We start from the raw sequence: 14,133 nt of genomic DNA on the forward strand, positions 1-14,133 counted from the left end.
TCCGATCGAGGCCCCCCCCCCCGCTGCGTGCGGCGGGCGGATTCCCGTGGGGAGCGATCCGGGACGACGGCGCGGCTATTTGTTTCTAGCCGCCCCCTCACGATCGCTCCCTGGAGCTGAAGAACGGGGAGAGCCGTGTGTAAACACGGCTTCCCCGTGCTTCACTGTGGCGGCTGCATCGATCGAGTGATCCCTTATATAAGGAAGACTCGATCGATGACGTCGGTCCTACAGCCACACCCCCCTACAGTTGTAAACACACACTAGGTGAACCCTAACTCCTACAGCGCCCCCTGTGGTTAACTCCCAAACTGCAACTGTCATTTTCACAATAAACAATGCAATTTAAATGCATTTTTTGCTGTGAAAATGACAATGGTCCCAAAAATGTGTCAGAATTGTCCGAAGTGTCCGCCATAATGTCGCAGTCACGAAAAAAATCGCTGATCGCCGCCATTTGTAGTAAAACATTTTTTTTTATAAAAATTCAAAAAAACTATCCCCTATTTTGTAAACGCTATAAATTTTGCGCAAACCAATCGATAAACACTTATTGCGATTTTTTTTAGCAAAAATAGGTAAACGAATACGTATCGGCCTAAACTGAGGAAAAAAAATGTTTTTATATATGTTTTTGGGAGATATTTATTATAGCAAAAAGTAAAAAATATTGCATTTTTTTCAAAATTGTCGCTCTATTTTTGTTTATAGCGCAAAAAATAAAAACCACAGAGGTGATCAAATACCACCAAAAGAAAGCTCTATTTGTGGGGAAAAAAGGACGCCAATTTTGTTTGGGAGCCACGTCACACGACCGCGCAATTGTCTGTTAAAGCGACGCAGTGCCGAATTGTAAAAACGCCTTTGGGCATTTAGCAGCATATTGGTCCGGGGCTTAAGTGGTTAAAGTGGTTGTAAACCCAATTCATGAAATTTGACCTCGGCACAAATATCTGTAGTCAGGGGCGGACTGACAACTCATGGGGAGATTATGGGGCCCCTGGGCAATAGGAAATTATGGGCCCCCCCCCGGGCAATAGGAGATTATGGGCCCCCCGAGCGAAAGGAGATTATGGGGCCCCCAGTCAATAGGAGATTATGGGGCCCCTGGGCAATAGGACATTATGGGGCCCCCAGGCAATAGATTATGGGGCGACACAGTATATACACACACAGACACACAATATACAAACACAGTATACATACACACACTGAAAAGGTACTAGAGAGGCGGGGCAGCTATAATCTTGGGATTTAAAAAAAAAACACAGATTTTTACATACTGTCCCTGGTTGTCCCAGGCTGGCAACCCTGATGGGGCCCCTAGTGGCATGGGGCCCTCGGGCAGTGCCCGAGTGCCCGAATGGTCAGTCCGCCCCTGTCTGTAGTGTTTACTTATGTCTCTCCAAAGCGCTGTCTCGTGTGTTTCTGCTGTTTCGCTCCTCTGTTACCAGCATGATAACGTCTGACAAGTTCTCAGAGATGGGAGATTAAAGCAGCCTGACATTTGTGTTGGGGTCAGTGCTATAAATAGTTTAGCAGAGAGCTTGTCTTGTCACAGCACAGCTCTAAAAGTATCTTCACTCTTCTGCCTATGTGGAGGGGGGGGGGTGCTTTTCCTCCAGTCAACTGTCACACAAGACAAGGCTGCACAGCCAGTGCTGAATGAGGAAGTAAAAATTCTAACATGATGTGCACTTTCTAAAGAATATAGCAAGCTGAAGACAGATATATAAACTTATGTAGGGAGATTTGTTCAATCCCTGTGTATGATCTGAGACTGTTCACTTCACTGGGTATAGGAGATGGTTTATATCCAGTTTAAAGTGGTTGTAAACCCTTGCATTCTCTATAACCAGTGAAGTGATTGGCCTCAGGTGATACACAGAGATAAAAAAAAAAAACTCCTACTTAAGTTGTACCTGTTTATCTGTAGTTTTCTCGTCTCTGCATCTGCTTAAATTGACAAATTTATACAGCTTGTCTCAGCCGTCAGAAAAAAGAAGTGGAGAGCTGAATTTACACTCGACAGAGCTCAATGAGGAGAGCTCTGAGAGCTGATTGGAGGGAAGAGACACACCCCCTTCACACAGAACACAGAAACAAAGCTGAGGCTGACAATCAGCTCAAGGTTCCTCCCCTGTCACCTTTTTTCTCTTGGTGTTGTGAAAACTGTCAGAAGTAATTCATGTTGACAGCAGAGGAAAGAAGCAGCAGACAGAAATTACACTTACTGCTCTGGATTTAGACACTATAGAGCAGGGATCTCCAAACTACGACCCTCCAGCTGCACGTCTTATGAGGCATTGTACATTTCTGACATTCTCAGGCATGACTAGGCATGATGGGAATTGTAGTCCCTGAACAACTGGAGGGCCATAGTTTGGAGACCCCTGCGAGGGATATGCTTTGTTTATATTTCATCGCTGAGATTTACAACCACTTTAACTTCCTAATAAATATGGCTTTACCATCTTTGGTGGGGTCATTTAGTCAAGAGAAAATATGTGGTAACAAAGGAAAGACGCCGTTCAAGTGGATATCTATTCTAAAGCCTGAAGAGTATATTTAGTATTTACAGCTAGCCTTATTTCGCCTGTCTGCTGTGGAATGCTCTGTCTTCTAACATGCATACAAATGTTGATAATCAGATATCCATTCCCCCTTTCAGTACAAAAACGATCCTGATGACTGGTGTTTCTTGGATACAACCTTGCTCACCATTGGCACATGTAAGTTCTAATGTAACGGTTTGTGCCATACAGGCAGCAATATGGTTGAACCCTCATGGCAGACTTTATAGGCAGCACAATACAAGAATTTCACCTTGCTGTGTGGCCCTTTCACAGCGGACACCAAGGTAATATGAGATTCATAGGTGTGTGCAGCCTATAGCATTAGGGTGTGCACCCCAAAGGTCAATCCCACTCACTTTTGAGACAAAGAAAGGGACTGAGAACAGAGATTCCCCAGTCCCTTTCTCTGTAGCTTCAGCTGCACTGGACAGCCTTCCTGTTCATTCACAAACTGAAGCATAGTAGTAGTTTACTATGCTTTAGTTATGAATGAACACAGTGAGTGATCGTTCCCAATCACTCGTTGTGTTTATTTAGAAAAGGAATTGGCTGGTAAATTACATATTTACAAGCCTCTTCCACCGCTCTACATGCTGAAATAATCGGCCGCAAGAGAGGAGAGGAGGGAAACCAGCAGGACTACAGGGGGGCATAAGGGGGTTTTCCAGGAAGAAAGGGCAATCTGCGCCACACTGGCTGATTAGAGTTTGCTCACACCTATGCTAAGATTTGGGATACAATATCTGCATCTTTCATTGTTCCTCCAATATCCATAACAAGGGAATGGCCTGGGCACTGCCACGGCCATCAGCAGAAAATCAGCAACAAGTAAATACTGCGCTTTAAGCACCCCAAACTTAAAAAAAAGATCTATAAATATTAGACATGTGCATTCGTTTTCGTCCGAATGCATTTTCGTCCGAATTTCGGGTATTTTCAAATGCGCAGAATACGAAATCCGAAAGATCCGACATAAGAAAAAGGCTTTATTTTCCTTTTTGTTGCTACAACAGTTCAATATAGATAGGAGATTCGACATGACGTTGACAATAGCAATCTGTGTCTATGGAACCTGTGATCGAATGTGCCTAACCTTAACTCTATTAGTCCAAGGTTATTCTACATAGAGAGAAAAGATGCAACATTATAGAGACAGTGGAGGGGTAGACCATTCGATATGAAGATTCGACGAAGCAGCGAAAAACATACAAGCGTTGAATCTGTCATTGAAGGCTTATGGCAGGGGTGTCCAAACTTTTTTCAAAGAGGGCCACATTTGATGAAGTGAACATGCTCGAGGGCCGACCATTTTGCCTGACATTCTTTGAACATTTAAAACGTTTTCGTCCGATCACTAATACACTGCCCAACAAGAATTATCTTGCCTTTGTGGCTGTGTGTGGTGAAGAGATGAGCTCAGGCGATAAACAGAACAGTCATCCAATGGCATCCCAGGAAACGGAACTTCCTATAAGGCCTTGTACACACAACCGAACATGTCCGCTGAAACTGGTCCGTCGGACCAGTTTCCGCGGACATGTTCGGTCGTGTGTAGGGCCGACCGAACAGTTTCCCGGCCTAGCGGACAGGTTTCCAGCAGACAAAAGTTTCTTAGCATGCTAAGAAACTTGTCCGCTGGAAGCCTGTCCGTCGGACATGTCCGATGGTTCAGTACGACTCATCGGACATGTCCGCTGGCCCGAAATCCCACGCATGCGTCGAAGTGATTTGATGCATGTGTGGAAGCATTGAACTTCTTGGTGCGCGCACGTCGCAGCGTCATCGTCGCCGCCACGTCACCGCGTATTCTGTCCGCGGGGAATTTGGTCTGATGGTATGTACACACATTAGACCAAATGATCCCAGCGGACATGTCCGATGAAAACAGTCCGCGGACCGTTTTCATCGGACATGTTGGGTGGTGTGTACGAGGCCTTACAGACGCCGCCGAGTAAACAGGAGATGCTCTTTATGTAATATGACAACGCTCGTCCTGTGCCCTCGAGGTAGCGCCGAAAAATACGGTATATATCTTTTGTGGCCCCCAGGGCACGTGAGGCTGCAATGGCTATATATATCCAAATCCCCAGGGGGGGCCATATTAAATCACCAGGGGGGCCGCAATTGGCCCCCGGGCCGGACTTTGGACATGCCTGGCTTATGGTGTTTGTCGAAAGTTCTAAGAAGATTCAACAAGCAACTAAACTGTACGACGCCGCAATCGTACATTTCCGGTCAAATGCTCCGCCCATAGGCTATAGAAGAATTCTAATGTTGGTTGACTAGTAATAATAATTTATAAATATAATTATTAATAGTGTCATACAACATTCAAATTCTTCTATAGCTTGTAGGCGAAACATTCGATCGGAAATGTACGATTGCGGCGTCGTACAGTTTAGCTGCTCCATCGAATCTTCTTAGAACATTCGACAGACACCATAAGCCTTCAATGACAGATTCAACCTTAATTTATTCGGATTTTCAGACGAATTTCGGGAGTAACTAAATAAAAAAAAATTTGGATGAAAACAAATTTCCGAAACAAAATATTTCATTGAGCACATGTCTAATAAATATATAAACTAAATAAAATTAAAAATAATATAAAGACCCAAACACCACCACCACAAAAAAATAGCACTTGCAGCAGTAAAAAGGTTGGGGTTATAAGAAGATTTAACAAAATGAATATAATCAACATCAAAAAATAAATAAAAAAATCTACAAAAAGGCAAACATCCTAAAAATACACATTTAAAAGGTGATAAACCTATGTGAAGACAACCCAGATGATTCCTCCCAGTGCAAAAGTGAGCCAAGCACAAAGGCTATCTATCTTGGAGAAATGCTTTACAGTCACATGTTTTATTAAATGAGCATAGAAAAATGATTCTTCTACTTTCACAACAGGTGGGCAGAGGTATTCCCCCATTATAAAAAGCCTTTAATGCAGGATTATAAATGAACTGTCTGTGCTATGTAATGAAATGTAGCCTAGTCTGAGCTGGGATAACTGTGCTGGGGTAATGCTGGGATTCCTCAGACTGCTAATCTGTCTGATCCTATCTGCAAAACAGGAGAACTTTTGTTAGAAGGATTCTGTACTAGGGGGCAAATTTATCTTTTTTTTTTTACATAGAAAGCATTTTTTCTTTACACATCACAGATATTGGGAGTCAACACTTTCCACATGGATCATGTCTAAAAGGAAAGCTATTTGTGATGAGTTTTGTTCCTTGTGTTATTCATTTTCAAATAGAAAACAGCAGCTCTTACCTCGATCGGTGCATTCTTTACAAAAAAATAAATGGGAACTCCACCTTTACGTCAGTTTTGTAACAAGATCTTTACCTGTATAAATGGACACTTTTAACACCAGTATTTAAAGCCCAACTCCAGTTTTTGTTTTTGTTTTGTTTTTTGTAGCACCCTCTAGTGTGTGCTACTAGAAGTGTAGTGCAGGTAAAAACATATAGGTGGATTCACAAAGAGTTAGGCCGGCTTATCAGTAGATAAGCCGACCTAACTCTGAATCTACACCGGCGTTTGTTTAAGCGTATGCTCAAACAGAGATACGCTTAACCAAAGCTAAGATAGGCCGGCTTGCACCGTTCTATCTTAGCTTGCAATGTTTCTGATGGCCGCTAGATGGCGCTTCCATTGCGGCCGGCGTAGATTATGTAAATGAGGGGATACGCCGATTCACGAACGTACGCCAGGCCTACGCCGTTGAATTACGTTGTTTCCGTAAGGCCTTTGGCGGCCTAAAATTATTCCACCTATGAGGTGGAATAACAATGTAAAAGTATGGCCGCCGTTTCGCCGCGAGGTTCGAAATGTTTGCGTCGTTTGCGTAAGTCGTCCGCGAATCGGGAGTTACGTCGTTTACGTCCACGTCGAAATCAATAGGCCCGTATGGCGTACTTAGCCGCAATGCGCACTGGGAAATGTAGTCGCCCGGCGCATGCGCAGTGTCAAAAAACTTCAAAAAACGTGAGGTCAAGCCTCATTTCCATACAACACGCCCCCCTACAAGCAATTTGAATTAGGCGCCCTTATGCCCGCTTGTTTTAGGCTACGCCGCCGTAGATTAGCAGGTAAGTAGATTGTGAATCACTACTAGCCTAACTAATTTACGGCGGTGTAGCCTAAACAGGCTAGGCTAGGCCGCCCTAAAGTTAGGCCAATGTGTGTGAATCTACCTAATAGCCTGGCTCTGAGATAAACCTGAGTCATTGAATCTGGGTCAGGGTTATTAGAGGCCAGGGCTGGATGACTCATCCTGGCAGCTCTCTGGTGCTCCCCCTATTTCTAGAATGTTGAAGAACGTTCTAGAAAATAGTGGGCGGAGGCTAGAAGGTGTTGCCCTGAATATTTATGGGTCTTTGGCCAATCCCCAGGTTGGGAAACTGCAGGGAGCCAAGGAAGCCCTTAAATAGACATGAGCCAGCAGGGAAGTTGTGGGTGGAAGATGAGGGAGGAGTGCTGAGGGAGGCTATCAGTGGGGCCCTTGAGGGATCCTTACCGGGGGGGGGGGGGTTTTACCTCAAGCCTACACTCAGAAGGCTGGCCTGGAAGGATCATAACACAGGAGGCAGTTGGAGAGATTCAAGCCAGAGAGGCAGCGGAGAAAGCAAGGAGAGACAGTGAGATCAGCACGGTGCAGCGACAGACCACAGTGTGCCAAATCTTCATCGAACCTTGCCCTGGGGAATCCCCATGTGTGTGTCAGTCAGGAGGACTGGGGAGAGGTGCAGCCAGGTGTGGTGAGGTTGGAATTCTGCAAGTAATGGAACTGGGATTAGTGGCCACAGGCAAGCAGGAGGGTATGTGATATGCTGTGTGAGTGAGTGAGTGAGTGAGTGAGTGAGTGAGAAACATATAGCGCAACACTTGCAAACTGAATCGCCTCTGGGAGCTTGGTATCCATTCCCTGGGCCATTTAGAAGAGATGGGTCTTGATCTTGCTCCTGAAGGCCAGGTGGTTTACCTCCAATTGGATGGCGGTTGGTAGAGCGTTCCATAGTCTGGGTCCTTGGACCGCAAATCTTCGTTCTCCTTTGGACTTGGGCTTTGGGTATCTGGGGTAGATTTTGGTTGGTGGATTGCAGAATCCGATTGGTGTTGTGAGCTTTTAGTTTCTCGCATAGATATTGGGGGGCATTTCCCAGAATACACTTATGCGTTAGACAGAGTGCTTTGAAAGTGATTCTGTCTTTTTTACGGGCAACCAATGAAGGGATCTCAATGGAGGTGAGATTGATTCCCATGGTTTTTTCCCAGTCACAAGTCGAGCGGCTGTATTTTAAACGACTTGTAGACGAGTGATTTGGTATTTTGGGAGTCCAAGATAGAGGGCATTTGCATAGTCTGGAGTTGATAAGTGTCCCCACCACGACTGCTATGTCTTTTTTTGGGATAAAGGGAGTGAGTGTGTCACTCACTATGTGCTGCTTTTCAAGGGACTGAGAATTCCTGCCTGCAATAGGCTTTTGCTGAACTGACAAAAAGCCTGTCAGTTGCCTCGGGAGTGAATCAGCATGGGCTGTACAAATATGAACAAAGTTTGTGCAGGTGGAAGGAAGAAGAGGAGTCTGTAAATAGGGAGGAAGTGTCCCTACAGTTGAATTGTTGTCACACTGGGCATCCCATAATCCCTTACCCCATCCAAGTTTTCATGCCCTAACTGCTGCAGTGGGGAACCATTTCATTGGCAGCCCCTATGGGGGTAGTGCTACATTTTTATAAAAGAGTCACCTGGAAGTAAAAAAGGTCTTCCAATATTCCTCACCCCTTCCAATGTTCAACACAGCAGTAATAACGTTCTGCCAATAAATGACCTCAGCCCTTTGGGTTGAAGGGTTCCCAGGATCATTCAAACTGGAAGACTGAAGGCATCCTGTAAGCACAGGGTTTAAAAAAAAAAACGCCCCCTCAGGGGGGCATCACCAGGGTACACTAAAAATGATGCAGACAGTAATTCTGACATCATCATGTTAATGCTGCTCTCTGCATTATAGAGGAATGCACACTAGAGGATCTGAAAAACAAGAGGACCCTTGCGTGAGCCAGGAAGAGGCTTTAATTATTAAATGCAGTAACCCAAACTTACCAACCAGAATTCACCCTGTCCTGGTCCGATGCCAGCAGATTAAACTATAATTGGCTTTTCACCTAAGATCTAGTGCTTAATTAAGAACTCTTTGGGCCATATTCTGAGTAAAGTTACGATGGAGTATCTCAGGATACTCCATCGTATCTCTCTTTTTTGGCCAGTGTATCTATGCGAGTGATTCTTAGAATCATTTTCGCATAGATACACTGAAGATCCGACATGTGTAAGTCACTTACACTGTCGGATCTTAAATGTAATTACTCCGCCGGCCGCTAGGTGGCGTTTACGTTCAGGTCTCATTTGTTTATGCAAATGAGCCTGATACGCCAATTCCCGAACGAACTCGCGTCGCGTAACCGTCGATTACGTCTTTTGCGTAGGCGTAAGGTTACCCCTGCTATATGAGGGGTAACCTTACGCCAGTCCCACGTAGGCCATGTTAAGTATGGCATCGGGTCCGCGTCGTGTTTTCCCGTCGGGTACGTCGTTTTACTAAGTTGTTCTTGAATACGACTTTACGTCAATGACGCACACGTCGGCGTCATTGACGTTACGTCGGCGTCATTGACGTTTTACGCCGAGAACTGGAGCATGCGCACTGGGCTATTTTAAGCCCGGCGCATGCGCAGTTCGTTAGAATCGGGGGTGCGCTTAATTTAAATACAAGCCGCCCCCTTGGAGATACGCGGGGATACGCCGGGCCAAATACACTATGCCGCCCCAAACTACGGAGCAAGTGTTTGGGGAATACAGCACTTGCTCCTGTAGGTTGGGGCGGCGGAGTGTAAATGGCTTACGCGCCACCCGCCGGAAATCTACGAGAATATGGCCCTTTATGTACCAAGAACAAAAAAAACTACTATGGATTTTTTTTAACTCACAAAGTGATTTTGTCTATGGATCAATTCATTCTAGCATAGAGCTTTGGCAATATTTTTGTAGTACAACAATTTGGGACCCTGTAAATAGTCAGCAAACATGCATTGTCTAGTAATTACACCACTCATCTCACTATAATAGTATTAGGTCAGCATTAGAAAGAGGATTTTAATGCCGCATACACACAATCGGAAATGTGAGCTTTTGCTGTCGGAAATTCCGCCAACAAAAGATTGAGAGCTGGTTCTCTATTTTTCCGCGCAAAAAAACACGCATGCTCAGAATCAAGCAGAAGAGTCAAACTGCCTATTGAACTTCATTGATCTCAGCTTGTCGTACGTCTTGTACGTCACCGTGTTTTTGATGGTTGAAATTTCCGACAAGATTTGTGTGACCGTGTGTATGCAAGTTTGAGCCAACATTCCGTCAGAAAAAAGCCACGGTTTTCTTGTCAGAATTTTCGATCGTGTGTACGCGGCATAGGTGTTATATTTATGGGTTAGAATGAAAAATTGGAAATCTAACCGAATTTTTTTTTTTTTAAAAGAGATGGAAGCAGAAGAGAGATGGGCCTTCATGTCAATACAACTAACATGAATTTAATGTTGCTTGACATTTCACTCCCTCTGGGGGATCCAGGATCCTGTGATGTGCCTTCTCCTGAGTCTTCTATCTCCTGTAATTCAGAATAGTGTCAACGTTGCAACCTGGGTGATGTGAACACTTACCACTGGAGACCCAGCAGCCAGGATCCTTCCAGCCTCCAGAAGACTGCAGTTATGTGAAAATGGGCAGCAACAGGACAGCTTGACAGCAGGCCCTGGACAGCTTTTCTGAAAGTGGAGCTGTGGAGGGTCACGTGACGATGAAATCCGGTCAGTATAGAAAAGCATTGGAGGTTTTTTATTTTATTTTATGTGAATAGGTCATGGGGTGGGCTTTTCAAACAACTCCAAAAGCATTGCAGCCAGACACAGCCAGGCACTTAGCAATATTCGGAGGCGACCACCAGTAACTGCATTTTTCTCATGACATGAGTACTTTAAACCCTTCCTTATGCCTCGTACACACGACCAGTTTTCCGACGGGAAAACTGCGAGGAGAGCTTTTGGCCTGGAATCCCGGCTGTGTGTATTGCTCCCTCGCAGTTTTTCCGACGGAAAAACTACCAAAATCCGCCGGCAAAAAAAAAAAAAGAGAACTAGCTCTATTTTTTCCCGTTGCGGTTCCCGACTGACTTTTTCCTGATGGAAATCCTGAGTGTGTGTACGAGGCATTACAACTATACATTGCCATACTGTGGCAGAGCGAGGCTCTGTCCCAATGAAAATGGTGTTGAAATGGACAGAGTCTGCATATTGCCAGATTGCAGAGCTGCAGAGCTTAAATTTAAAGACAGAGAAAACTGCTCTGGCAGTTTTCTTTGATTTAATTATTTCTACATGGGGCTCTATGGCTTGGAGATCCTTCAGAGATATGGGCGGGACGGGATCTCCAACCCTGTGTCCAGATCTCTAGATAGCCTGCAGGGTGTGTGCCCAGGTGCACACAGCCCATATAATGAAGAGCTGGGCAGAGCAGAAGTGAGAGGAAGGTGGAGTTGGAGCAGTGGCTGCTTGTGAGCATCTCTGTGTGAAGATGGATGCTGTGTGTGTCCAAAAAGCTCAAAGCTGTGTGCGTTGAAGGGCTTGAAGCTGTGTGCGACCAAGAAGCCAGAAGCTGTGTGCATTGAGGGGCTTGCAGCTGTGTGAGACCAAGAAGCCAGAAGCTGTGTGCATTGAGGGGCTTGCAGCTGTGTGAGACCAAGAAGCCAGAAGCTGTGTGCATTGAGGGGCTTGCAGCTGTGTGCGTTAAAGGAGCCCAAAGACTGTACGCATCCAAGACTGTTGGACTGGAAGATCTGATGGTTTGGTACCAGTGCTGTTGAAGAGTAGCCAGGTGGGCTAGTATTTTTAGTTACTTTCTGAACAACGTTTAAACCCCTGCGTGGGACTCCTGAGTGGACTTTTGTTTTGTTTTTTTCCTTATTTAATAAACGTGGGCTACCAGGCCCTTAAAGCGGAGGTTCAACCTCAAACTGAACTTTCGAACTATCATTTATGCAGCCTTAATAAATGTCTGTAGCATTGTCATTTTTTTTTAAATCGGTACCCTTACCTGTATTCAGCCGCACTTCCGGGTCTTCTTCCCTGCGGGGAGTGGGCGTGTCGCTCCTTTTCCCCGACGACTCGAGGAGTAATGGTCGCAAGGTCTTCTGGGAGTGAAGTTTCAACACTCACAGGAGACCATTCGGAATAGCTAGGCGTGTATTCTTGCGCTAGATCGAGTGTCACGTGGCGCAGGAAGCAGGTCACATGACTCGCAAAGCGCGTCATGTGTCAAGGAATCCAGGAAGTGTTTGCTTGTGGGCAGGGCTCAAGTCCTGCGGGAATGCGTGGGAACGGAGTCCCTGCACTTTTTTCGCAGCAGGAACGCAGTTCCCTTTGCAGGATGAGAGCAGCCGAGCCGCCTGAGCCAATCCTTCACAAAGCGGCGATGCCCAGATCAAGTCACTTTCAGGGGCAGGCGAACCTTAGTAATCCTTTATGTTACTGGCCGCTTCCTGTATATGGATTCATCAGATAGTGTGCGGGTATTCTGTCACTTCCTCGATGCCGCAATGTCTCCTGGGAGCTTTTGTCATTGTTCCCAGGAGACATTGTGGAGGTCTGCCGCAAATTATTTAGATAACGCTATAGAAAGGGAGAGGATCTTGGGTGGGAGTTCCCACACTTTTTTCCCCAGGACTTGACCCCTGCTTGTGGGATTCAAAATGCCCACAAGCAAGATGGAAAAGCACAGGTGTATTTTTTTTAAGTTCTTATTTTTTACGAAAACGGAGCGGATGGACGTACGAGCGGCTAGCAGGTGAGTAGTACCTAGCTAGCTATATTACCATGCATTGTACATTTAAAAAAAAAAAGCAAAACCCGCGGAACCTCCGCTTTAACAATATATGCCTGTTTGGTGTGGACTCACTACAAGAAAATGCATCTCCCACGAGAGCTAACAACCCCCAATGTCACACATACATACATACCATACATTTACTGTCACGCTTATGAGAAATGAATGCCAACGTACCAATAAAGTACTTCTGCTTTTAGGCATTTTTGGGTACTGGCCCAGTGCTGCTCCCCAGTGCAAATACCCTGTTTCCCTGAAAATATGCCCTACCCCGAAAATAAGACCTAGCGCTATTTTTGGGGATGGCTGCAATATAAGCCCTACCCCGAAAATAAACCCTAGTTAAAGTCGTCGTAAAAACGTAATCCGATTTGTAAAACGATTATATAATGTGCAGTGTGTCTCCTTTTTGTAACTTTGTTTTGGAAAATACCTTGCTTACAGTGCCGCTGGGCGCTCACGGTAGTATGGTAAACATTATTGGGCTTCCCAACCTTTAGGCACATACCCTAATACGAATGTATAATTATAAATTTGTTACCTGTCCTGGTATTGCTGTTATTGTCCAGAATATTGGTCTCTTTCTTAATCCTGCGTTCTTTATTGATGGCATCCATTCTGAAATACAGAGACAAGAGCTGTCAGATTTGAACAGAAGAAGATAACATTCAGATAAACACATGAGAAGACTTCTAGTGTAATAAAAAGCAGGATGTTGCTTTAAAATAGGAGCTGAAAACAACTAAAAATAACGAATTAAAAGGATATACGGTCAGGACAGAAACATGGGAAAGGCCATGGCTTGCTTGTTTTACAAGGCACAAGCTTCAGGGCAATTTTTACTCAATGCATAATGAGTCACAGACCTGGAAGAAGCATACAGCCACTGGAGTTATGGATCCTGGCCTGCATACTGTATGGGGTCAGTGATTCAGTAATTGCCTAAGAATAGTAGCCCTACCATTTCTATCCTGACAGGATTCATTTCTTTTTCAATAGGAGAGAATCAAATAAGAAAAAAGCAGCCCCCCATAATTTTTTAAATCGAACCCATGGCCAGTCTGTGTGCCCCCACAATTTTCAATGTCCTAACACAATTTCCAAGTAAAAATGATATTGTGTGGAGTGCTAGCCTGTTCTTCCAATTGTGTTTGAAGGCACCACTGGTTCATGAGGTATGAAAGCAGGTTGTTCACATATGACACAGTACAAGTGGAAACGCAAGATCTTAGGAAAGAGGTATGGTATCTATTATTCTATCCTGGCTCTCCAAGAGGTATTAACCACTTAAGGACCGGACCAATATGCTGCCTAAAGACCCAAGGTGTTTTTACAGTTCTGGACTGCGTCGCTTTAACAGACAATTGCGCGGTCGTGCGACGTGGCTCCCAAACAAAATTGGTGTCCTTTTTTCCCCACAAATAGAGCTTTCTTTTGGTGGTATTTGATCACCTCTGCGGTTTTTATTTTTTGCGCTATAAACAAAAATAAAGCATCAATTTTGAAAAAAATTCAATATTTTTTACTTTTTGCTATAATAAATATCCCCCAAAAACATATATAAAAATGTATTTTTTTCTCAGTTTAGGCCGATACGTATTCTTGTACCTATTT

General features: G+C 44.7%; 1 protein-coding gene across 1 annotated transcript in view; it reads right to left on the reverse strand.

Moving 5' to 3' along the window:
• MORN1 (MORN repeat containing 1) overlaps nt 1–14,133 on the reverse strand; it is a 472,343-nt gene that overhangs the window by 16,867 nt on the left and 441,343 nt on the right. Inside the window, exon 13 of the mRNA XM_040325902.1 lies at nt 13,061–13,137. Coding sequence (XP_040181836.1) covers nt 13,061–13,137 — 77 coding nt within the window. The remainder of the gene's footprint in view (nt 1–13,060; nt 13,138–14,133) is intronic.

The sequence above is a fragment of the Rana temporaria genome, chromosome 10, assembly GCF_905171775.1.
Source record: "Rana temporaria chromosome 10, aRanTem1.1, whole genome shotgun sequence".
NCBI classification, from domain to species: Eukaryota; Metazoa; Chordata; class Amphibia; order Anura; family Ranidae; genus Rana; species Rana temporaria.